Source organism: Zonotrichia leucophrys, chromosome 18, assembly GCF_028769735.1.
Source record: "Zonotrichia leucophrys gambelii isolate GWCS_2022_RI chromosome 18, RI_Zleu_2.0, whole genome shotgun sequence".
In the NCBI taxonomy this organism is placed as follows: domain Eukaryota; kingdom Metazoa; phylum Chordata; class Aves; order Passeriformes; family Passerellidae; genus Zonotrichia; species Zonotrichia leucophrys.
Genome location: NC_088187.1, coordinates 10,128,363 through 10,154,108, shown reverse-complemented (window position 1 = coordinate 10,154,108; position 25,746 = coordinate 10,128,363). Strand labels below are relative to the sequence as shown.

The 25,746-nt window shown below is 45.0% G+C and overlaps 1 protein-coding gene across 1 annotated transcript; it reads right to left on the bottom strand.

Annotated features, from left to right (window-relative positions):
• Positions 1-2,115: 2,115 nt before the first annotated feature.
• KCNJ16 (potassium inwardly rectifying channel subfamily J member 16) lies at positions 2,116-22,560 on the bottom strand. Its single transcript, XM_064728472.1, has 3 exons — positions 22,457-22,560; positions 4,996-5,469; positions 2,116-3,969 (listed from the first exon to the last, which is right to left on the bottom strand). Exons 2-3 carry the CDS (start codon positions 5,412-5,414, stop codon positions 3,105-3,107), a joined length of 1,284 nt encoding a protein of 427 aa, XP_064584542.1. The 5' UTR covers positions 5,415-5,469; positions 22,457-22,560; the 3' UTR covers positions 2,116-3,104.
• Positions 22,561-25,746: the final 3,186 nt, after the last annotated feature.

Genomic DNA, 25,746 nt, shown 5'->3' with positions numbered 1-25,746 from the left:
TGATGAGCTCCTGGCACAGGTTGCCCAGAGAAACTGGATATGGAAGCTTAAAACTTGTAGCTGAAGAGAAGAAAAGCCCAATGTGCTCTCACAAGGTGTGTGGCACAGGAATGTTCTTTATTTTTGATGTCTTTATTCATTAAAAAAAAAAAAAAACAAAAAGGAAGAACTGCATGCATTGCTATTCATCATTATTATACATTGTGTTTGTAGTGGGATAAATGAAATTAAAGTAACAAACAAAAAAAAAAGGCAAGCTGGTTGAGAGCAGCATGGGCTGGGATCAGAGGCTGGAGATAAAAGTGGAAGAAGATATAAAATGTTTTTTTATGAATTACATGTCTGGGAGAGAAGTTTCTTCCTGACCCAGGCACACCTTACCAGCCCCACTCATGTGTTTGTATTTATTATTTGTATCTCTCTGTGCCAAAACACACGGGACAAATCCCTAAATCAGGATCCTGGTGCTTCCACTTCCAGCAAAGCCATTCCAAAGGAAAAATTTTATTTTCCAGAGGCTCACAGGGAAGAGAACTTGGGGAGGAGAAGGGAGCTGAGCTCCTGAGCTTCACAGGGGGAGCTGCACCTGGAATTGGCACCTTGGGAAGGAATGGGGGTGTTTTGGTCACAATTGGCACCTTGGGAAGGAATGGGGACATTTTGGTCACAACTGGCACCTTGGGAAGGAATTGGGGACATTTTGGTCACAACTGGCACCTTGGGAAGGAATTGGGGACATTTTGGTCACAATTGGCACCTTGGGAAGGAATGGGGGTGTTTTGGTCACAATTGGCACCTTGGGAAGGAATGGGGGTGTTTTGGTCACAATTGGCACCTTGGGAAGGAATGGGGGTGTTTTGGTCACAATTGGCACCTTGGGAAGGAGCAATTGCTCCCCATCTTTCCCAAAAAGGGGAAACCATTCAATAAAAGCATCCCAGTCAGGATCTGAGGGCAGTGGAAGGGTTAATTCCCATGTCTGGAAGGTGATATTCTATTTTATTCAATCCCAATGGTGCTTTTTTTCCAACACCACAGAAAAGTACTGAGACCCTTCCACATTTTCCTACATTTTCCTACATTTTCCTACATTCCTTCCCATTTTTTTCTAGACTATTTCCCCCATGTCTGCCAGTGTTTAAATCCAGGATACAAGAAGTTGGTTTTTACTGCACTTATAAGTGGTTGCTGCTGGTGAATCAGCACATAAAAGAGGCTAATTAATGACTTTTGGAATAACTAACACCCCCCAGGCTTCAGTTTTACCTAAAGGGATCATATTTATCCAGAGACAAGTGCTAGCAAAAGAGAAATACATTAAAATAATCCAGCAATCCTACTACTACATGGAGTAAATTGCAGGGGAAAAAAACCCAACAAAACACTTAGCAGGCTATTTTTTCTTCATTAAACGTGATGAGCTCATAAAAACCCAATTAATTAGTCAGAGTGATGTGAGTGACTCGTCAGAGCTAATTTTAGCAGCCTAAAGTTAGCCAGCATTTCCACAGCAGCCGTTTCATCTCCTTCAGCAATAAATGGAGAGGGATGAACACTTCCAGGAAAAACTCATCCTGCTGCCCTCAGCTCCCCAAAAACCTGGGGAAGGAGGAGTGAACTCCCCTGTGGAGACAGGAGAGCCCCAGTAACCACAGAGAGCAGCCAAACACTGAATTTCTTGGCTGTTAAGAGCAGGTGAGACCAACCCCCCAAGCCCCAATATGATTATTTTACGTTTGCAGGGTAATTAAACACAATGCAAATGAACTGCAATCATCAGGGGGCAAAAAGCATGATGAGGCATTGCTCACTGGATAATTACAGAGATGTGCAGAGCAGGAACTTCCACGTCACAGACACCTTCAGAGCGTTTTCCTTTTTTTCCCAGTTTGAGCCCACAGAGGAGTTGCTGGATTTCTCCATGAAGGATCATTTTCACACAGCCAACTGAGACAAGCCTTTTTCATTCTGACAAAATCACCCTGTTTGTTCTCCAGATTGATCCTTGTCTTTGCAAGGAAGTGCAATACACTAAAAAGAAAAGCGAAATGAAATGAAATGAAAGAGGATTTGGTATAAAATATTGCACAGCTCACTCCAGGCATGATCTTCTCCTCAAGGCTCGACCTGATTTTGCTGATTTAAAACTGAAGGTTTTGTTTTGATATTTTTTTTTTCCTGACCTCCTGCATCCCTCCAGCTGCTGAGGGAGCAGCGCCTCAAGGAATGGCTCATGATTAGGGAATGAAATCTCTCCAGGATTTTATTGTGGATCCCACAGGATGGGCAGGGTGTGAACACGTGTCCAAAGCCACCCAGGAACACTGGGGTCACTTATTCCCTTGTCCTACAAAGAACAGTAGATTCTGCAGAGGAGCTCTGGGATTCCTACACCTGAGGAAACATTTGTTGGGATAATGGAGCTCAGAACCTCCTGGGAATGGACCTTCCAAACCAATGAGGCAGCTTTGAAATCCCTACCCAGAGAGCCCAGGGCATGGTTTGTGTGCCCTGCCGAGGTCATTCTGGGCACAGCCAGCCCTGGTCCCTGCAGGGAGGAAAGTTCAAAGAGGGTTTGATCAAGGGGCTCTCTGGGCATCCCAAGTGGAAGCTGCTCCCTTGTGCCCACAGCTGTCCCTGGGGCGTCACTTATTCCCTTGTCTTACAAAAAACAGCCCCGTAGATTCCTCAGAGAAGCTCTAGGATCCCTACACTTGAGGAATTGTTTGTTGGGATAATGGAGCTTCAGAACCTCCTGGAGGGACTGGGAATGGACTTTCCAAACCAATGAAGACCCAGGGCATGGTTTGTGTGCCCTGCCGAGGTCATTCTGTGTCCCTGGATGTGGCCAGTCCTGTGAAGAAAGTTCACAGAGGGTTTGCTCGAGGGGCTCTCTGGGCATCCCAAGTGGAAGCTGCTCCCTTGTGCCCACAGCTGTCCCTGGCAGCCCAGCAGGGTGTGACAGGGTGTGACAATGTGTGACAGTGTGGGCACACTGGCAGCGAGGTCTGGGACACAAATACTGCTGCACACGAGTTCATTGTTTGCATCCAAGGAGCTATGAGGGGACAGTTTGTTGGGAGGGGTTCCAAGGGCAGGAAAAGTCAGATTTGGGACTCTATGGAGAGCCTGTTTAAGGTCACAGCTGCTTTCCTGTAGGAAACATCTCCAGGAGGCTGGCTGGGAGCTGTCACCGGCTCCTCAGGCTCCTCACAGCTGGTGACGAGGGCAACAGCGCTGAGGGACTTTTGGCTGTACTTGACCTCCAGGGCTGACTTCTCCACTTGCTTCTCCCGCGTCTTCTCGGCGCGGTTCCACTCCTGCTCCTTCTGCTCCAGCTGCATGGCGCTGCAGTGAGGGGCGTACACCTCCGTGGTCTCCTCGAACTGCAAGCAGTCCACCTTGTAGTACTTCTTCTTGACGTGCAGCACGTCGTTGAACCTGTGGCCCCACAGGATCTCCCTGGGCACGTAGGAGCTGCGCGACTGGTGGGAGGTGCCCGTGGAGTCGCCCGTGTAGACGAACGTCACCAAGATCTCAAAGTTGTCCTTGGCCAGAGCTTTGCGGTCCAGGCCGTACAAGGGGCTGTCGCTGTCGATCTCGTGGACGACGGTGACGGGTGTGACCAGGATGATCTGGTCGTTGAGCAGCTTCAGGTCGCGGTACTCCATGGTCATCCTGCCCTCCTTGTCCTCCCTGTAGCGCAGCAGCTGCGCGCGCACCGAGCCCTCCACCATGTGGTTGGGCCGGAAGTCCCCGATGCGCCACATCAGGCAGAATTTGTCATCCCTCAGCCCGACCACGGCGTAGTAGCTGAAACGGATGGTCTGGGCCCTCTTGCGGGCCGTGGCCATCTTGGCCAAGGCCGCCCCGATGATGAAGGTGTCGATGATGCAGCTCAGCACCGACTGCAGGATCACCATGAGGATGGCGAGCGAGCACTCCTCGGTCACGCAGCGGTAGCCGTACCTGTGGGGGCACATTCGAGTTAAATGGAAACCTTTGTAACCTTTGGAAACCAATGGAAACCTCTGTAAAGGTTTCTTTTTAAGTGAACCAAGAGGGGGAATTGTGGGACTCCATAAAATCAGAGGAGTTTGGGAAAGCTGCAAAAGGCAGGCCTCAGAGACAGCAGAACTGTGATTGGAGCTAAGCAGTAGCCATGAGATTGGTCAGCAGAAAAATTATGTAAGAAGCAGAAAAGGACAAATCGAACAGTAGAAAAAAATGTGTAAGAAGTAGAGAAGTAAGGACAAATATTCTGTGTATTAATGCTTGTCTAGAATAACTAGACAAGTGAACCAAGAGGGGGAATTGTGGGAATCCATAAAATCAGAGGGGTTTGTGTCACAGACATGTTTTATGAAAAATCCTTTCCTTAGGATTTTTTCCTTCTGAGAAGCTGAGAGGCCTCAGGAACAAAATGTAAACAATGGTTATCTGCTGCTGTGGAATGCAACAGGTGCATGATTGGTCCATGTTGGTTGTTTCTAATTAATGGCCAATCAGTTGGCTGGCTCGGACTCTCTGAGATGGCATCTTCCCATTGTCATAACCATGTAATGAGACTGATGCTGGAAAATAAAATATCTCAAGGTTGTTCCTAGCAGTCCCATCCCATTTGTGATTTGTACACAGACCCCAGCTGGCAACAGAAAATGCACAATTTATTCCAAGCCTGTGATCCTCCCCTGAAGTATTATCCATCTGTAATCCCATTGGCCCAAGTCTTATTCCGTGCCCACTTTGAATCTCCCTGTCAAGCTGTGGGAGGCAGACCAGGCTCTCTTGGCCCTTTTCTCCCTCTCTCCCCCTCCCTTCCCTTCCCCTCTTCACCCTCAGAAACCCCAAAATTGGGGATGGGACCCCCAATAAACCCTCATCTAATGAGCCCCCTCAGAAGCCGTGTGGAGTCTCCTTGCCTGCCTGCTGCTACGAGTGAACAAACAGCTTATGGGGCCAACCAAGGGCCCTCAAACGAACACCAGCTCGTACCCGATGGTGGTCTGGGTCTCCAGGGAGAACAGGAAGGCTCCTGTGAAGCTGTGCACGTTCGCCACACAGGGGGTGGCCTCCTCCTCATCGCTGAACACGTCCCCGTGCTGGACAGCAATCAGCCAGAACGCCAGGCCGAAGAACAGCCACGAGAGCACGTAGGACAGGGAGAAAATCACAAACATGTGGCGCCACTTGATGTCCACCAGCGTGGTGAAAATGTCCACCACGTAGCTCTCCCACTCCCCAAAGATGTGTTTGAAGTAGACGTTGCAGCTGCCATCCTTGTGCAGGAATCTCCTCTGCAGCCTTTTCACCTCCTTTTCCGCGCTGTCCCCGCAGCTGCCGCGGTAGCTGACTTTGTTCCCCTGGATATTTACGGGCCTGTAGCAGCCACTTTGGTCATTCATCTTCCTCATCTCTGCCTCAGCTTACAGAAGGTCCCAGGGGTTGTTTGCTTTGTTCATTGGAAATCTGTGAAATAAAGGAGAAAGTCTGTTTTTAGTTGGATTTCCAGATCTGATCCCATTTACGCCTGGAGGTGGATGGAGCAAAAAAGAACCACTGCAGACACAAGGATTGCTCTCAGGACCTGAGTTAACCTCTCTTGGTTTTGTTAAATCTTGTATTTCTCAGAGCCATTTGGCATTGCTCAGTGGACATTGCCCCAGGTGACTTTAAAATCACCATCACAGGTAATTTTTGGAAGGGCACAGGCTGTGACATCCATCACAAAACTTGGCTCAAAACCAGGCCTGGAAATATGGCCCATCTACAAATTCAACCGGTTAGAAATGTCCTTATCAACCCTAAAATTTGGTCTGTGGATGAAAAGAGAAATCCAAAGCTTTGTGGTGACCCTGTTGTGAGTAACGCCTTTAATGATCCCATGAAGCAACATTAAAAGCATGATAAGCTCCCCTGAGAAGTCACAAATGGCACCAAGCACTTAAATTTGGCCAAATATTGGAGGAAATTAATTGCTTTTCCCAATTTTCCTTGTTTTCCTCCATTAGGAAAAAAAATTTGGGAAAATCCCCTTATTTAGAGGTAAAACTTCAATCACATAGGCAGGGAAATTCAGTGCTGGTGTGTTTAAAATAAAAAATGTATCAAACACACGATCATCCATCATTATTTATGTTCCAGAAAAACCTGCTCTTGTGAAGTGAACTTGACTGAGCTGGTGCTACACAGACATGTTTGTTCAATTTGGAGAAAATTATTTACATTTCAAATGAAAAAAAAAAACCCTCTGAGGTCCTGGAAAGCCTCTGAAATCCTTCCTTAAAGCAAACAAAAAAATATCCGGCTGCCAAAAAGATTTAAATCTTGATTAATGAGTTTGGAACAATCAGGGAGGGTGTTCATGGTGACACAAATTTAGGAAGTGATGTGGATGAGGAGATTCCTCTGTTAGAGCAGAGAGGAACTGAGCAGTGCCAGTCCTGGGCCATATTCACTGACCAAGAACAAGAATTGTGTTAGAAATTGAGACCTCATCACCTGAAATCCAATAAAACCCACGACATTTAAAAAGGAAAATCCTTTTCCTGCAAGTCTCCAGCTCATTTCATGACATCCCAGCCATTAACACACAAACCAGCCAGAAGTGATGGGGACACAGCAGAAAAATTCCAATTTTTTGCTAGTTTCATGCTTCTAACTCATATTCTTAAAGGAAAAAAAAAAAAAAGAAAAACCAAACCTAATATTTTTGTGGGGAACCTGTCATTATTCTTCCAGAAACTGCAAGTTTTTGATGGAAAAATGACAAACCCTTTTCCCATCTTTAAGCTGGTTTCAGAGTTCGGATGTAGGTTTCAGTGGAGCCAAGAAATCCATGGAAAATGAATTTAAGAAGAGCGAATTTCAGAAAAACCAACTTTCCTAGGGGAATTCTTTTCCTCAGGTCCTCACTCCCTTCAGCTGAGCAGAAATGACTGCACACACTTCCAGGCAGAGGAGAGTCAGGCCCAGGAGTGTAAAATATATTGGATGGACTGGATTAACAGCCCAAAAACTCTCCCCTCATCCAAGGAACAATGACAAGCATGCAGAGACATTCATCCAAAAACACTTAAAAGCCAAACATAGTTTCCATTTCTTTTTTTTTTTCTCTTCCCCCCCCCCCTTTTTTTTTTTTTTTTTTCCAGTCCAGAAATGAATGTGACATATGGTGTCGTAGCCTCAGAATGTGGCCTTCATTAAAAAACACAACATTAATGTTTCCAAAAATACTTCTTGGAATAGGGTCTTTGGAAACATTCATATGACTTGCTTTGCTCAGAGTTTTAAACAAACACTGCAGCCTGCTCTGTTGAAGACCCAACATTTTCAAAGTTGTCTTTAACAACAAACAAAAACTGGAAACTGTTGAGGGTTTGGTTCTTTGGTTGTGTTTTTTTTTTTTTTTTTAAGGACCTCATAATGTGAGGTGTGAAAATGAAGTGAGCTGCAATCAGGAGCCAATGTGACCTTAAATAAAAATATTTGTGGGGCTTTGTGTTGAGGGGCAGCTCCAACCTTTCTTGTCTGACAAGGGCAGGACCCAGGGAATGCTGGAGCTGGGTCAGGGGAGGTTTTGCTGGATTTTGGGAACAGGTTCTTCTCCCAGAGGGTCCCCATGGAATGGGCACAGCCCCGAGGATGCCAGAGCTCCAGGAGGGTTTGGACAGCACTCCCAAGGATGCCCAGGGTGGGATTTTGGGGTATCATGGCCCCAAAATCATCACTAGATGATCTTTCATCCTCCCAACTCAATATCCCATGATTGTCCTGCTTTTCTTATTGACTACTCCAAACCAGAGTTCATTGAAAACACTCCCAAACACCCCAGGACTCTAAAAGGGACTCAAATTTATGAGTCAAATACTCCTGAGTGGATCCCACCCTCTGCTGTCTCCATCAGAAAATCTCCACATTTCCAAAATTGTGTTTCACTTTGGGTTTTGGTGGGGAGAACCTTGGATGGTGGCACACACAGCAATGGGGTAAAGGCCACTCTGATTTTCTGGTCATCTGCCACAACCAGGAGACAATTTTGATGTGGAGATGACTTTTGGGAATTCTGACTTTACACGGGGTTTGTCCTAAGCACAAGTTGTATTTATTGAAATACTCCAGGGGGTGTCTGAGATGGGTTTTTGGCTGGTACAGGAAGCCATGGAACAGGTTGGGACTTCCCCAAACCATCCAAAGTAAATCTGCAATAAGAAAGGGGATGTGATGTAGAGCTCCCTAAACCAAAATCAAAAATCGAGCCCTGGAGATGGATGGAGCAAAAAAGAACCAGTGCAGAGCAGGGCTGAGAGACAAGAATTGCTCCCAGGACCTGAGTTAAGCTTTCTTGGTTTTGTTAAAACTTGGATTTCTCAGAGGATTTGGCATTGCACAGTGGGGACTGCTCCAGGTGACCTAAAACCCCAAATTACACAATGGACACTGCCCCAGGTGACCCAAAACCCCAAACTGCTCCATGGGAACTACCCCAGGTGACCTAAAACCTCAAATTACACATTAAACACTGCCCCAGGTGACCCAAAATTCCAAATTACACAGTGCACACTGCCCCAAGTGTCCTAAAACCCCAAAATGCACAATGGACACTGCCTCAGATGACCCAACATCTCTGGAAGGAGCCTCCTCAGCCACTCCTGCCCAGTATTTTGGATGTGCTTAAACATAATCCAAACCTGCACTTTTCGAGGCCATCTCTTTGAGTCTATCAAGTGGAATAATAATAATAATAATAATAATAAAAAATAATCATGCATTATAATTAGTAACTCCCTGACATTGATGTTGCTCAGAACATTCAGGTCCAGGCCCACCCTTGGGTGCTCCTGGATTATGTGAATCAAATTATGTTCCTGGATTATGGAAATCAGTTTTAGGGTCTGTCCCTCATTCCTGAGGACACCATGGAGCAGAAATGTGATTTCCCCGTCCCAGAGCAGTTTGGGAACTCAGCTGTTTGTCCCTCTGCTGCAGAACATTCACCAAAATCTGATTATCACCAAATTATTACCAAGGGCCACAGAGTCCCAGCCAGACTGATGACCTCCAACCTCAGAGTCGTTTCAAAAGCCTGATTTTCCAAACTGGGAAATATTTGACACATCCCTAAGGAAGCCCCACGATTCCATGAGAGGTCCTGTTACCTGGTAAAGATTAACAACGGGGCTGGGGGAGGATTTAAAAGCATTTTCTACTCACTAAAGCTCAGGGATCTGTTGTTGCAAATGACTCTCAGATGTTGCCAGGAAGCGTTTTCACCTTCCTCTAACACTGACACATAAACCCTCCCCCTTTTCTGCCTTGCTTTTACTTTCTGTGGGCTTTTTCCTGGATTTCTGGGCATGTTTGTGCACATCTTGAGCCTCCCCTTGCATTGCAGCACAGCTGAAATGGGTTTTTTTGCTCTCTGTTCTTATAAATGTATTTCTCCCCTTCAAATGAAAGTTTTTTGAGATGAAAATAAAGCAGCCAAGCCAGGCAGGATGGTAGGAAGGCAGAAACAGAGAAATCTCAAAAGATTCATTTAAATGGCAGAAACAGAGAAATCTCAGCAGATTTATTTAAATGGCAGAGAGTTGTTCTGAAGAATAAATGTATCAGAGTTCTGAAACCAGAATAATTGTTAATTATCTAAGCCAAGGCCAGGGTTTTACTGTGCTGGATCCTGAAATGCTCAGGGAGATACAGAAGTGCTCCAGAGATGTGATCAGGGGCCTCCACACTGAACCCCCAAACTGATAACACTTTAAAAACTTCACCCCAGTCAGATATGGGAGGAAATTCCTGTATTTCAAAGGTCATAAAGGAGTGCAGTGGCACAACCAGGAACAAACCCAGCACCGACTTTTACCCATTGAAGAGCTGCCACAAAGCAAACACCAGCAGGAGCAGATTTTCTTATCACATTTCTATTTTCATGTAGTTCCTCTTGAGCCGTGCCAGAACAACTCCGGCTCCTGATTGTCAGAAGAGTCAATCCAAAGCCTCGAGCATCAAGCTGAGCCTTTCAAAGACTTTCACTGGATGTAATTGTCAATTTAATCCCGATATTTGGAGTTCAGGGCTCAGTGTTTTGTGAGGATAATCCCTCTTGCACCGTAACCTAATACCTAACAAATTGCTGCTACACCCCTTTTATGACTCCCTTTTCCCATTGTGTAAACAATAGGGGTGAATTTTTGTTCGGTGACAACTTCACTCAACAGCCTGTTTGTAAAACATTAAGCAAAACAATGTGAAGATCTGGCTTCCAGGATAATTCTGTTCTGAGATCAAATCAAAAAGAAAACAACCCCAGACCTCCAAATTAAACTGGGTCTCTCTTAAATTGGTAATAATCCCTCCCACCCCACACTCAAAGTGGTGCCTCTCTCTCTCTGCTTTAGCAATCACCTCAGTTTTCTGCTTCATTTTGGAAATGATCTGAAAGGTTTCCAGTTTTAGTCATTGTTGTGTAACCCTGGAAGGGTTTCAGCTCTGAGACCACAAATGTGACAAGTCAGAACCTTCAGGGCTGCTTTGGGATTGGCTCCAAGGCTTGTTCCTTAAAAAAAAATCCACCACCCACAAAACCTAAATAAATCCATTGTAGCACAGCATTAAGGCCCTTCCTTCCTTCCTTCCTTCCTTCCTTCCTTCCTTCCTTCCTTCCTTCCTTCCTTCCTTCCTTCCTTCCTTCCTTCCTTCCTTCCCCTTCCGCCACTTCCGCCACTTCCGCCACTTCCGCCACTTCCGCCACTTCCCACTTCCGCCACTTCCTTCCGCCACTTCCTTCCGCCTCTCCTCCTTCCTTTCCTTCCTCCTTCCTTCCTTCCTTCCTTCCTTCCTTCCTTCCTTCCTTCCTTCCTCTTCCTTCCTTCCTTCCTTCCTTCCTTCCTTCCTTCCTTCCTTCCCCTTCCTTCCTTCCTTCCTTTTCCTTCCTTCCTTCCTTCCTTCCTTCCTTCGCCACTTCCTTCCTTCCTTCCGCCACTTCCTTCCTCCTTCCTTCCTTCCGCCACTTTCCTTCCTTCCTTCCTTCCTCTTCCTTCCGCCACTTCCTTCCTTCCTTCCTTCCTTCCTTCCTTCCTTCTCCGCCATCCTTCCTTCCTTCCTTCCTTCCTTCCTTCCTTCCTCCTTCCTTCCTTCCTTCCTTCCTTCCTTCCTTCCTTCCTTCCTTCCTTCCTTCCTTCCTTCCTTCCTTCTCCTTCCTTCCTTCCTTCCTTTCCTTCCCCTTCCTTCCTTCCTTCCTTCCTTCCTTCCTTCCCCTTCCCTTCCTCTTCCTTCCTTCCTTCCTCCTTCCTTCCTTCCTCCTCCTTCCTTCCTTCCTTCCTTCCTTCCTTCCTTCCACTTCCTTCCGATTATCCCAGGATATTCCATTATTCCTGTGCCCCTTATCCTGGGATATTCCAATATTGCTGTGCCCCATATTCAGGAATATTCTAATATTCTCATGCCCCTTATCCAGGGATATTCCAAAATTCCTGTGCCCCTAATTCATGAATATTTCAATATTCCTGTGCCACTTATCCATAAATATTCCAACATTCCCTGTGCCCTTTATCCAGAAATATTCCTGTGCCCTTTATCCAGGGATATTCCAATATTCCTGTACCACTTATTTAGGAATATTCCAAAATTCCTGTGCCCTTTATCCAGGGATATTCCCGTGCCCTTTATCCAGGAATATTCCAACATTCCTGTGTGCCTTATCCAGGAATATTCCAATATTCCTGTGCCCTTTATCCAGGAATATTCCAACATTCCTGTGCCCCTTATCCAGGTGTGTAGATGTGATCAATGTATATATCTAAAAGAACCTAAAAAAATTAAGCATAGGGGTTGTTTTAAACAGGATTTTCCCCCCTGTGACTCACACAGAGGCCGATTTGTGCCCCTCAAGGCCCGGGACAGAGCTCTGAGTGTGAAATTCCCGACTGGAATTCTTGGTGTGGAATTTTCCCCCAGCCCTGCCTGTGAAGGAGCTCCTGGATGGGAATCCCGAGCTGTTTGCCACCAGGCTGCTCAGCCAGCCGTGTTTTTCCTGTTTTACCTCTCCAGGCAAACAGGGTGAGAGAGGGAGCAGATCTTATCAGGGCCCCTGTTAACAAAACTACATCAAATACAAACCTGCTACACTGCAAGTGTCAACACTCCACACACACACACAAAAATGATATCTAAACTGCACTCGGGTTCATTTTATTGCCAAAGCAATTCCCAAAGATTGTTTTGAGAGACAACTTCTCTGTTTGGCCTCACAGGTGCTGAGGGCCTGTAAAATAAATCTCTCTCTTATTTATTCCACAATATCATTACAGTGTGCTGTCACCAGAGAGAAGAGCGTGGCTAAAGAGAATTTCACGCTCTGGTTTGAAATTTACTGCCCTGATTCAGGGCAGTTGGATAAATGATCGGCCATCAAAATTAAATTAAATTCAAGAGTGATGTACACAGCCTCAGTGGGAGATTTATCTTATCCTATTTTGTATCCTGTATTTTTCATGGGTCGTTTTTACTCCTCACTGAATAAAATGGAATTACAGCATGACTTGCTCAAAGCCAGAGTCCTTCCAAATTCAAACACAAATCCAAAGGTGATTAACGAAACCCCAAATCACTCCCAAGGCCTCCCCAGCCCCAAATCATGAGCTCAGGCTGGTGGCATTCCTCTTCTGGAACATTCCACGTGGTGCCAAGCTCCATCAGCTCAGGATGAGAGGAACCTTGGGAAGTGAAGTCTTTGAAAAACACAAAGTGGTGTTTCCCACAGGAAAAAAAAAAAAAAAAAAAAAGAAAAAACCCCAAAACATCATTAGGGTGTCTTAATCTTAATTTGGGAGCAAGCACAAGGCTGATCAAGGGAGGGAAAGAAAGTTTGAATTAAGGAGAATAAAAAGAGACCTCAGATGTGCTGGAATGATGCCAGGAGTGCTGGAACAAAGGGAAAGTGATCTGAACACAATAATGGCCCCAAAAAGCCCTGAGGATGGGCTGATGCCTGTTTGGGACTACCTAAAACAGAGGCCAGACAAAATTAAGATAATAAAAAGTGGTTATGATTATTGAAGAGCCTTCAGGTGCATTTAGGGCAGACAATGCCCACCCAAAATGGACAATGGGTCATGGGTTTTCACACTTTTATAAGTTTGGTCCATTTTGGGGGTTAATTTTCCAATAACAGCTCCAGGTAATGAAGTCACTGACCCCAAGTTTGCTGCCCCCAACTCCCTTTTGTTTCCATCTCAGGGCCTGAGGCAGTGAGGTGTCCTTGATTGCCAGGCCTGCAGAGGAATTGTTGTGTCTGCCCCAAATGGGGAAGCAGCAGCTCCCACTGTACATGGAGTTTAGAGTTACACACTGAAGAGCTGCAGGATTACAAATATATAAAATATATTTTATATATAAAATATTTCTATGTATATAAATATATATACATACATATATATATATATATATATAAAATATACATATATATAAATACATAAAATTTTATATATTATATATAAAAATATAAAATATATAAATTTTACATTTATATATTATATAAATATTTAATATTTATATATAAAGTATATGTTTACATATAAAAATATTATATGTTTTATATATTTATATATAAAATACAAAAATATATAAAATATATAAAATAGATGAAATATATAAAGTATATAAAAATATAAATATATATAAATATAAATATATATAAAAATATAAAATATAAAATATATAAAATATATAAAATATATAAAATATATAAAAGCCAAAATCGTGAGGAATCAGAGCCTGCAGCCCGTCCCAGGGATGCAGGGATGTCCCCGCTGCTCTCTGCGCTCACCAGGACTCAGCTCCTGGTGTCTGCAGGAGCTGCCAGGGCTCCTCCACGCCCTGACGTGTGTTGATAATTACGATCTTGTGCCCTGGGTTTGCTCGGGGGGTGTTTTTGCAATCAGGCTGGGAGATCTCTTTGTTCTGCCGTGTAAAACGCGGCTCTGAGGTCACTGCTCACCCTGCACACCCTTGGCTGGTTATGGACAGAGCTCGGAGCCCATTTCCCGCTGGGGAGGACACGGAGCTGGCTGTGCCATTGTCGGCCTCGATTGTTCCCCGGGATAATTCCAAGGAACGGAGCAGCTCACCAGCCTGGGCTGTATTGTGGTAAAAGCATCTTATCAACAATGAGAGGATGTGCAGGGTACCAGGCGTGTGGCTGAGGTCAAAAATCTGCTTTTCCTATTAAAGCATGAATGGGAACCAGCTCCATTGATTCAAAAGGAAAACTGGTTAAAGGTTCAGGGCCACCTCATTAAAATGTGTATTCCAACATTCCTGTGCCTCATATCCAGGAATATTCCATAATTCCTGTGCTCCTTATCCAGGAATAATCCAATATTCCTGTGCTCTTTATCCAGGATATTCCAACATTCCTGTGTCCCTTATCCAGGAATATTCCAAAATTCCTATGCCCCTTTATCCATGGACATTCCAATATTCCTGTGCCCCTTATCCAGGAATATTCCAAAATTCCTGTGCCCCTTATCCAGGAATATTCCAATATTCCTGGGCCCTTTATTCAAGGATATTCCAAAATTCCTGTGCCCCTTATCCAGGAATATTCCAATATTCCTGTTCCCCTTACCCATGAATATTCCATAATTCCTGTGCCACTTATCCAGAAATATTCCAAAATTCCTATACCCCTTTATCCAGGTATAGTCCAACATTCCTGTGCCCCTTATCCAGGAATATTCCAATATTCCTGGGCCCTTTATTCAAGGATATTCCAAAATTCCTGTGTCCCTTATCCAGGGATATTGCAACATTCCTGTGCCTCCTATCCATGAATATTCCATAATTCCTGTGCTCCTTATCCAGAAATATTCCAACATTCCTGTGCCACTTATCCAGAAATATTCCAAAATTCCTATACCCGTTTATCCATGGATATTCTAATATTCCTGTGTGCCTTCTCCAGGAATATTCCAGCATTCCTGTGTCCATTATCCAGGAATATTCCAATATTCCTCTGTCCCATATCCAGGGATATTCTAATCTTCCTGTGCCCCTTAACCATGAATATTATAATATTCCTGTGTCCCTTATTCAGGGATATTCCAACATTCCTGTGCCCCTTACCCATGAATATTCCAGCATTCCTGTGCCTCTCATCCATGAATATTCCAATTTTAAAGGCCATTTCTGATGCCACCAAAGCAGGTGGCTCTGGATTTCTGTGTGACAGAGGTCAGTAGGGGCATCCCAAGGGATGCCAACCTTTCTGTGTGTTTATATTAGGAGGCTGAATTATTCAAAATTGAAATTTTAAAATAATCTCCATTTAATAATTGAAAATTGAATTATTTAAAACCTGTGCTTTTGGTTCAGGGCAGGTTTTGGCACCCTAATCTGCATTTCCTTAAAGCTGCAGGCTGCATATTCTCCTGTCCCAGTCCTGGGTATTGCATTTATTTAGAGAGAACTCTGGGATCCTCCAGAATAAAAAGATCCTTATTGCAGAATTTGGAAAAATATCCAGGAGGAGGGATGAAATATTGCCCCTCCACACTGAACAGGGAACCTTTTCTTCCTGTGCTGCTTCAGGACCTGCTCCTGCAAGGTCTCGTCTGTCAGCGGCTGCAATCAGCTCTAAGAGCCTGAATTACCATCCTGGAAATCGCCGGGATTGTTGTGGTGACACAAAACCCGGCCAGGGCGGAAGCTCCCGGGCAGGTTTGGGGCAGCACCCTGCAGAAAGGAGGGAGAGGAACGGCAGAGTTGTCTTTAAAACCTGCTGGGAGATAAAAAACCAGCGCTGGGAGATGAAAGAAACAATGGGAAGGATTCCACTGATTGATGAATGGAAAAAGGTATTTGATTTTACAAATAAACTTTCGGTTTGCTGATAAATGGAATTGGATATTGAGAGATTAAAGAAACAATGGGGAAAACTCATAAATTCCACAGGAAAAATTAAAAGGGGGAGTTATACATTAGAGGGGAGTGTCTGGTACCAGGTGTTTTGGGAAGTCTGTACCCCTCAAGTACCTCAGAAATGGGGAAAAAGAGAGGAATATTGGGATGAAAAGGAGATCATCATCATCATCATCATTATCATCACCATCCTCATCATCAGACCCTCTTGCATTTGAGAGGAATGACAGATTTGTCTTTCCAAACCAGCTGTGGGTCTGATGGGAGATAAAACCAGCACTGGGAGATAAACAATGGGAAGAATTCCACTGATGGATGAATGGAAAAAGAGATTTGCCTTTACAAATAAACTTTAGAGTTGCTGATAAATGAAATAAAACATTGAAAGATGAAAGGAAGAAAAACCCATAAGTTCTGTAAGAATTAAAACAATGAGGAAAGAAAAACCCCTAAGTTCCATAAGAATTAAAAATGAAAAGGGAGGGTTGTACATTAGAGGGGAATCTTTAGGATCAGGTGTTTTGGGAAGTCTGAACCTTTCAAGTACCCCAGAAATGGGGAAAGAGGGAGGGAAATATAGCCAGGAAATTGGGATAAAAAGAAGGCTGCATCCTCCAAAAATTGGAGATGCCCCATGGCCTCTCCCTTTATTAGAACAAAGTTCCAGGATTCCTCTGTCTCCTTTTTTGACAGAAACCTTTGCTGTTTGTGGATGAATTTTCCTGACAGGATCCTTTCCCAGACCCATTCCTGGTGCCCAGCACGGCCTCTCCTTAGGGCTCTGTGCAGGGAGCTTGGGTTTCACTCTATTCCCCCCAACCCCAGGGACACACAGCCTCGGCCTGATTTGGAAAACAAAAAGATTTAACGGCGTTTTCTAAGTTTTTCCACTGATTTCAGCGAGGTCTGTGACAAGCTGAAGAATTTGCAGGAATGGTGTTAATCTGATGTCGCAGTCGCAATAAATCCCCGTTGTGCTGGATCGCGCTCTGCCCATTAAAACGCTGTGACCCATTGTCATCCAAGTGGAACCACATTCCACTGGCTGCTCCAAAGGTTCTGATTTCACTCCCGATTGTTGCCAGGGCAACTGCACCTCCATCCAAAACTGCCTCACCAATCTCTGAACTCCACTGAACGGGCTGGAGATAAAGCAAAGCACTAATTACTTATTCCCATTGAAAAAATCCAAATCGAGCCTTTCTGTAATTACTTATTCCCACTGAAAAAGTTCAAATGAAACCTTTTTTTTTGAGGCCTGCATACCAGAAACTCAAAGAACTCTTGGAGGGTCACTTGGGTTTTTTTGGTTTTTTTTTTTTTTTTTTCCTCATTTCTTTGTGGAATAACTGGTTGTGGTGACAAAATACCATGAAAAGATTAATATTCTGAGTCTATCCAGAGCAAGATTGCACTGGAAATCTCACCACAGGCCGCTCCTGGAAAGAGTCCTCACTCTTTCTGAAGAGGATTTTCATGAATAGCCAAACAGCTGGTGAGGGCTTGTGAGTGGAAATAGAAATATTTGAATTTCTCCCGTTGAGATTTCTGGTGGAAAGTGGCCTGTGCTTTATGGCCTCTGCTTTTATGAAGTGAATATCATCTCTGAGGCTCAGATTTGTCCTAATCTGTATTTGAGAGGGACAAAGCCAGGTAGGAAATTGCTCTTTGTCCCAGGGCTGCTGGGGATCAGCATTTCCTGGAGAGCAAAAGGGGCCACTTGGCCATCCAAAATTGGGGCTGGAGGGTCAGGAGTGAGCAGGGCCAGGTGCTGCAGGTTCTGCCACTCCAGAACAGTGCCCTGGTGCACAGCATTCAGTGCCAACTTCAAACCAGTTTGGGAGAGAATATTTTAAATGGAACTGGATGTTTTGTGAAGTTGTCTCAGGAATGGAGATGCCTTCATTAAACATGGAAATCTTCCAGTAAAATTTTGCTCTTTTATCCAGGTGAGTCCTTTCACACAGCTCTGTGAGCCCGTCTTGGTTTTCCCTTGAAGAAAACTTGTCTGAAAAAAGGCCAAAATTACCCTTTTTTTTCAGTTTGTTTGCTAGACAAACTGAAATATCAGCCCTTAGATCTTCTGTGGGAAGTGCTGACCCACTCTCCCAGCAAGGAGAACCCCAAAATTCAATGGTTCTACTGCTGAACCTTTCCACAGCTTCCAATTCTCCCAATTCTCCAGCCCACCATGTCACCACAAAGTTGCGAAGTTGAAGATTCTCCTCCCCTGGATGCACCCTCAGAACATGAATTTATCTGCTTCAAAAAGAGGAACCAATGATGGAATCCTGACTGGAAAACACAAGAAATGAACCAGTTCCTTGTGAAATTCATCACGGCCACTTCTTGGGTTCAGCCTTGCCTCCTGCCAGGCAGGACGGACAAGTTCTCTTTTACAAGTGAAGATGAAAAATGAAGAATCAAATCAAGGCCTTGTCCCTTGGTTTGAAAGCAAACAGAAATGGGAGGTGGTGTTTGCACGCTGGGCTCCTTTGTATTTATCACACAGTGGTTTAATTGCACAATGAATTATTGGGAAGGGGCGTTCTCTTACCAAAGTTTCTCATCAAGCTCAGGGTGAGAATATTGGGCAAGAAAGGTGACTAAGAGCAGAAAAAGGGGCAGAGAATCTCCAGAATTTCAGTCAGGCCAGGGAACACTGGGGTGAGGGAGCAGCTTCCTGGTGAAAGGTTTGTGCTATCTTAAAAAACCAAACCCCTTCTAAAATATATCCCATAAATCCGTCTAAGGGAAAGTACTTTAAGATAAAAAGATGTCACACTATTCATTAGAGCCTGTCATTAGAACATCTTTGTTAAATATGCTAATTGGCAAGGTCTAAAAAATCATATATGCAATCTACCTATAAGTGCATTTCAGTGTATTCCATCATAACAAATTGTTGCACCATAAAATTCCTTATCAAGAACTGAAATAAAAGCCCTTTACCCCTTAACTGTGTCTAGATCTTCATTTTGAAACTGCAACCAATTGTTGCACCATAAAATTCCTTATCAAGCACTGAAATAAAAGCCCTTTATCCCTTAACTGTGTCTAGATGTTAATTTTCAAACTGAGGTGAGGGAGCAGCAGAAACTTCTTCAGTGTGGAGGTTTCCCACCTGACTTTTCCAGGAGATGTTCAAAACCTCTGCTGGCAAAGGGGCTGCTCAGATTCCAACTTTTTGTCTGAGAATCCATCTTTTGCTGAAGTTTTTGTTCCTTAGGAGAATTTCTCTGAGCTAATGACCCGTCCATCAGTCCCTAAGTGACAGGTACAGAAATCCTGGCAAGGACTTGGCTGCTCATTCCAACACTTCCAGCAGAGTTTTTGCTGCACTTTTGGAGCCCATCTAAAATATGGATTGCCTGGGTATCACCTGAATTTAGAGAATTTGCAGCTGGTTAACTCTGATTGATCAGCTGACATTTGCTCAGCGCTGCCAAAACATCCATCAGCAAGAGCTGAAATAATCCTGGTTTTATCAGAAATGAATCAACTGCCCCAGCTCTGCTGCACCCATCTCCTTATCTCACTGTATTCACACCTTATCAGAGCAGCAATTAGGAGAGAGCAGCAGAATGTGGGTCCAGAAAAACATCCAGGAATGTGGCATGGAGGTGGGAGAGGAGAGGAGAGGAGAGGAGAGGAGAGGAGAGGAGAGGAGAGGAGAGGAGAGGAGAGGAGAGGAGAGGAGAAGGAGAGGAGAGGAGAGGAGAGGAGAGGAGAGGAGAGGGAGAGGAGAGGAGAGGAGAGGAGAGGAGAGGAGAGGAGAGGAGAGGAGAGGAGAGGAGAGGAGAGGAGAGGAGAGGAGAGGAGAGGAGAGGAGAGGAGAGGAGAGGAGAGGAGAGGAGAGGAGAGAGAGGAGAGGAGAGGAGAGGAGAGGAGAGGAGAGGAGAGGAGAGGAGAGGAGAGGAGAGGAGAGGAGAGGAGAGGAGAGGAGAGGAGAGGAGAGGAGAGGAGAGAAGAGGAGAGGAGAGGAGAGGAGAGAAGAGAAGAGAAGAGAAGAGAAGAGAAGAGAAGAGAAGAGAAGAGAAGAGAAGAGAAGAGAAGAGAAGAGAAGAGAAGAGAAGAGAAGAGAAGAGAAGAGAAGAGAAGAGAAGAGAAGAGAAGAGAAGAGAAGAGAAGAGAAGAGAAGAGAAGAGAAACAAAAAGATGCAAAACTGCTGTGAGGTTCATTCCTTTGCAGATCAGGAAAATTAATCTTCCTCCTTTCCTTCTTTCAGTGACTAATTTCTGTTACTGTAACAAGGAGTAAAAAAGTTGATCTCCACCAAAACTTAAATATTCACTTCCTCTTCTCCACCCACTCTGTTCACTTGATAAAGCACTTCCCTCTCCATTCCAGCTCCGGCAAGAAAGCTCACAACAATATTACAGCAAACACTCTAAAAAAAGTTTTTTCTGTCAATTAGATGTTTATAATCACACTCTGCATCACCCTCCCCAGAGAATGAATCAGGGCTCCCAGGAGAGCACGATCCCAGAAGGAAGGAAAATGATGTAACACCAGGACTTTGCAAAAGTTTTTATCCAGACAGAGCAGCTCTGACAGTCTGGATCCCCTCTGGATTTCAGCCCTTCCAGCCTGGATCCCCTCTGGATTTCAGGCTCTCCCAGCAAAGGCTTTTATCCAGACAGAGCAGCTCTCCCATCCTGGATCCCCTCTGGATTTCAGGTTCTCCCACTCTTGATCCCCTCTGGGTTCCAGCCCTCCCAACCTGGATCCCCTCTGGGTTTTCAGCTCTCCCATCCTGGATCCCCTCTGGATTTCAGGCTCTCACAGCCTGGGATCCCCTCTGCATTTCCAGCCCTCCCAACCTGGATCTTCTCTGGATTCCAACCCTCCCAGCAAAGGTTTTTATCCGGACATAGCAGCCTGTATCCCCTCTGGATTCCAGCTCTCCCATCCTGGATCCCCAATGGATTTCCAGCCCTCTCAACCTGGATTTCCTCTGCATTTCATGTTCTTCCACCCTGGATCCCCTCTGCATTTCCAGCCCTCCCATCCTGGCTCTCCTCTGGGTTCCAGCCTTGTGGTGGCCACTGCTTTGATCCCAGCACAGGCACAAGGATTTGAGGAAGTTTGGCAGCAAGGAAGGTGCAGGAGCCAGGACTGTGTAAGCAAAGCCCTGGCAGAGGCACCACAAACCTTCCAGGGACAGTGAATTGTCTCTGCCACCCTTGAGCTCGCCCAGGTGAGCTGCTCTGGACAGGTACCTGCCCCTTGCTGCAGCACTGAAACCCCAGGGACAGCAAGGAGAGGAAATCCTGCCCCCATTCAGCCTCAGGTGACATTCCCAGACCCTCAGCCTGCTCAGAAAGGGATCTCAGAGTTTTCAGGACAGCTTGAAATGTTTGTTCAGGGTTTAGAAATATAGGAATGGAGGGATTTCTAAGGGGGATGAGCAGGATTCTTGCTCTCTCACATTTTTTTGTGGATTTTCATGGTGTAGGAGAGGGAAAAATCTCTCAGCAGGCTCCTTGCACAGGTAGAGGTCACACAGGTGCTCATGCACACTCAGATCCAACAAATTCTGAATATTCCTGTTTGCTCCTCAGCCCACACTCACCCAATCGTCCCAACAAACCCTGAGCAGAGTTTTCAAAACTTTTATTCCATTTTCAGTCTCGTATGAAAGGCGAGACAACACAGATGTTATAATTCACTCCATCACAATCAGAAGCCAATTATTTCTTAATTACAATACACTAAAAGTGTTTCTTGGCCTATCAGCTTTAGTCACCCCATACTGCAAATGCTTTAAATCCAATAATCCAAAATGATTGGTGTAGGTCTTACTACAATGCACCTTTCACAGTTCTATTTCTCTAAACTATTTAATCTTATTTGTAAGGCCATCCTCTGAAACTTGCTTCCAGTTTCATTTCTCTCTCACCAATGTTTCTCCTATTCCACGGCATTTCTAAGTCAGCATTTCTTATCTCAAAGTTCATATACAGATGCACAGGGTGTGAGCCTCCTGTCAAGCTTTAAAAATTTCCTACAATTCCATTTCCTACATTCTCCCTACAATTCCATTTCCCACATTCTCCCTGCAGTTCCATTTCCCACATTCTCCCTGCAATTCCATTTCCCACATTCTCCCTGCAATTCCATTTCCCACATTCTCCCTGCAGTTCCATTTCCCACATTCTCCCTACAATCCCATTTCCCACATTCTCCCTGCAATCCCATTTCCCACATTCTCTACAGGTTCTCACCCTGACCCGCGGTATTTAGAGCCTGGCTCAGCCCTGCAATTACCCAGCTCAGCACCCTCCCTAAACATGGGCTCCAACAAGCTCTGCCTCTCTTTAATATTCAAATTAACGCGAATTCCAGCCACTCAAACCGTGTTTCCAAACAACAACCATCGGGCTGCCAGGTTACACTCAAAACTGAACCATGAGCAGGTTATTCCCACCCGGGGTGTTTAGTTGCTTCAGAGCTCTCTAAGGCAACAGAATTTCTGTTTGTGTGAATAAACACAGGGAAAAAGTAATTAAGGAAGTGAGAAATGGGTTTTACCTGAATGTCCTGCTGAGGTTTCAAAGGATCTCTGCTTCACTCCCTCCTTTCTCTGGCTCTGTCTCTCTCTCCTTGCATGGCTGGACTGACAGGTTGGCAGGGCTGAGAACGACAGGTTGGGTTTGTTTTTTTAGACACAACTCCTCCCCTTCTCAAAGAAAAGGAAAAAAAAAAAAAAAGAAGAAGAAAAAAGAAGGCAAGACTGTTTGGGAAAAGTTCACATAAAATCCTGTCCTTTCAGCACATTGGAGCTGGTGAGAAAAACGCTGCTTTGGGGAGCCCAGGAGTTTTCCAAGGGTTTTTCTCAAAAAGGTTCAAGGTTTGCTTTGCAAGAAGTGTGAAGCAGCCAAAGGATTTACACCACAGCAGACCTGACCCCAAACCTTCCCTGAGAGCTGATCCTGAGGCAATTGCAGCCCTGACAAGAGGAAACGCTGGAAAGGGGCCTTGGATTTTATCCTTGCATCCCAGCACCATTATTTCTGGGGAATAAATGTCACCCAGAGGTGTCTAAAAACCTGATTTTTTTCCCTCAGAACCCAGTGCTGCTAAGCTGCCCTCACTGCAGGTTATTTTAAATTCCTGCTTTGCTCTGTATTGGTTGCACAAAGACCAGCTCAGCTTCTGTCCCTGTCCCCTGAGAGGGTCCCAGAGAGCTGGGGGAGGATTTTACACAGTTTTTACTCAGGTTTTTCACAGTGACCACAAAATGGGGTCGGTGTGAAAAGCTTCCACTTCCACAGGCCTTTCCAGGAGTCCTGGTCGGGTGGGCAAAACTCATCCCTGGGAATGCTCTACTACAATTCTTTTAAAACCAAGATGCAGACACTGATTTGACACCAGGTTTATCAATAAATTCTTAATTAGGGATGTGAAAAACTAATTCAGAGCTGCCTGTGCCCTGCTGGCCATGGAGTTTTGCTCCTGGCAACCCATGGCACGGTTTTCTGCTAATAAATGCCAGAACAGAGCAGCCAAGGGGTTGGTGAAACAACTTCTACCCTCCCACTCCCCTGCAATCTCCAAAAGAATGGACAATCAGCCTCCTTGGGTCTCTAAAGCTTTTTTAAGTTGGCAGTTTGGGCACAAATCTGCAATTTCCAGGCCTGTTCTCTGCAGAGTCACTGCCTCTTCCTTACCCAGCAAGCAGAAAAACAAACGGGCAGTAGACTAATGACTGTCATCTGCATAAATTTGCATCACAGACTCCTTGAGTAGAGCCCCATCTCCTCTGGGTCAGATTGGCACCTGAGTTGGAACAATGAGGGTTCAGAGGCTTCCTTTACCTGCCTCATGGTGTCACAGCTCTGCAGAGCCAAAAAGTTCCAAAATTTGGAAAAAATCCCCAGGCAGTTTAATTTCACATTGTAACGAGCTAGATTAGAGGTGAAACCAGCACATCTCAGGATGCCTTGTGAGGGCTGAGCTGGAGCAGAGGCTGGGCAGAGTTACAGAATAAAGCTGGGATTTATTCAAAGCATCTCCTCCATGGATCCACCTTGGGCAGCACAAGGGCCCAGCCAGGGCTGCACCCAAGATGAACCAAAATGGTCACAAAATGAACCCAAAATGAGCCAAGATGGTCACAAATTGAACCCATAATGAACCCAAAATGGTCACAAAATGAACCCAAGATGAACCAAAATGGCCCCAAAATGCACGGCCGGGCACGGGGTCTCTCCCTGGGATCAGTTCTGCTCCATTTGCACCTTGCAGTTCATTGTCCCATTCCAGCTTTAGCCCATCCAGTCCCACCCTGCTTGTTTTTCTCTCTCCAGCCCACGGTGTTTGTGCTCCTGGGCTGAGATTTGGATCATTTGTCCTTGGTGCCCAGCTGGAGCAGGAATTGTTTTGTCTCCCTGCTCTGTGCACAGAGCTCAGCATCCCCTGGTGTGAGCCCAGCCCCACTCACTAAAGCAGAACCTGAAACACAGAAAAGCTAAACCTGAGGCATCACTCACACAGAGTCAGTGTGACATCACACCCAAAAATGTCTCCTTGCAAGCTCAGCTCTATCTCCTGCACCAGGGAGAGCCACATCCATGGACTCCATCAATTCCATCTCTTCCAGGCCTCCTTTCCATCCCTCCTGCATTCACACCCTGCCTCTCTCATCAGGAACTGCTCCCAGCCGTGCTCAGCTCCCCTCTGGAGATGGACACAGAGATAACACAAACAGCTCAGCAATCCCTGCTGCCAGCGGAACCAGTTCCTCGAATCCAGACAAAACCAAACCGGGCAAAGTTCAGAGCTCAGGGGTGGTGCTGGAGCCACCACTGCCTGTGAGGGAGGAGAGGAGCTGCTCTTCAGGTCTCAGCACGGTCACACACTGCTGCTTTCTGCATTTCCAGCCTGAATTCCCAGTGCAGATGGATGGGGATAAGAATTTAGCGGCATTCAGCACATGCCAGTGCTGTATCAAAGGAGATTTCCCAGCAGAGATCCAACTGCAGCTCCCCTGGGCACTGATTTAGTTTTTTCTCAGTCCTCCCTCCTCAGAATTATGAGGTTGGAGATCCAAACTCTTCAAAAGATTTGCAGCTTGAAGAGTCTTTAAGATCTTTTAGCAAAGGGGTTTATTCTCTTTATTGATTGCGCTGGCACCAAGAAATCACCAAAAACCTGCCCAGCGCGATGCTCTTGCTTTACCTCTGGTATTTCCATCCCTCATGGGACTCCTGGAGGGGGAGAGAAGCTGGACAGCATCACCAGGAGAGGGAAATCTCCAATCTCCAGCTTCCATCCCAATCCCAGCCCATGCCTGGAGTGTGACAGGTTCCTTTCTGCTAAGGGTGAATTAAAGCCAAGGGCCCTCATTTCTCAGCAAACACAGTTGCTAGAAGAGCTTTAAAGCAGTCAATAAATGCACTTCAATTAAGCACTGCAGGGAGGTCGGATTTCTTGTTTTTCCTGTTTCACCAGCAAGTTTCAAGACAGCCTCATAATGAACCCTGGGAGCACAGCTCGTTACAGCATCAGAGAAATTGCAAAATTACAGCAAACTTTGGGTTGTTATGTTCTCTGGTGTTGTTGGGTTCCCAGGGTGAGGTCAGAGATGAGAGTCAAAGATTTCAGAAGGATGATTTATTATTATATTGTATTGTGTTATATTATATTGTGTTGTGTTATATTATATTGTATTATATTATATATTATATTGTGTTGTATTATATTATATTGTATTGTGTTGTATTATATTATATTATATTATATTATATTATATTATATTATATTATATTATATTACATTACATTACATTACATTACATTATATTATATTATATTATATTA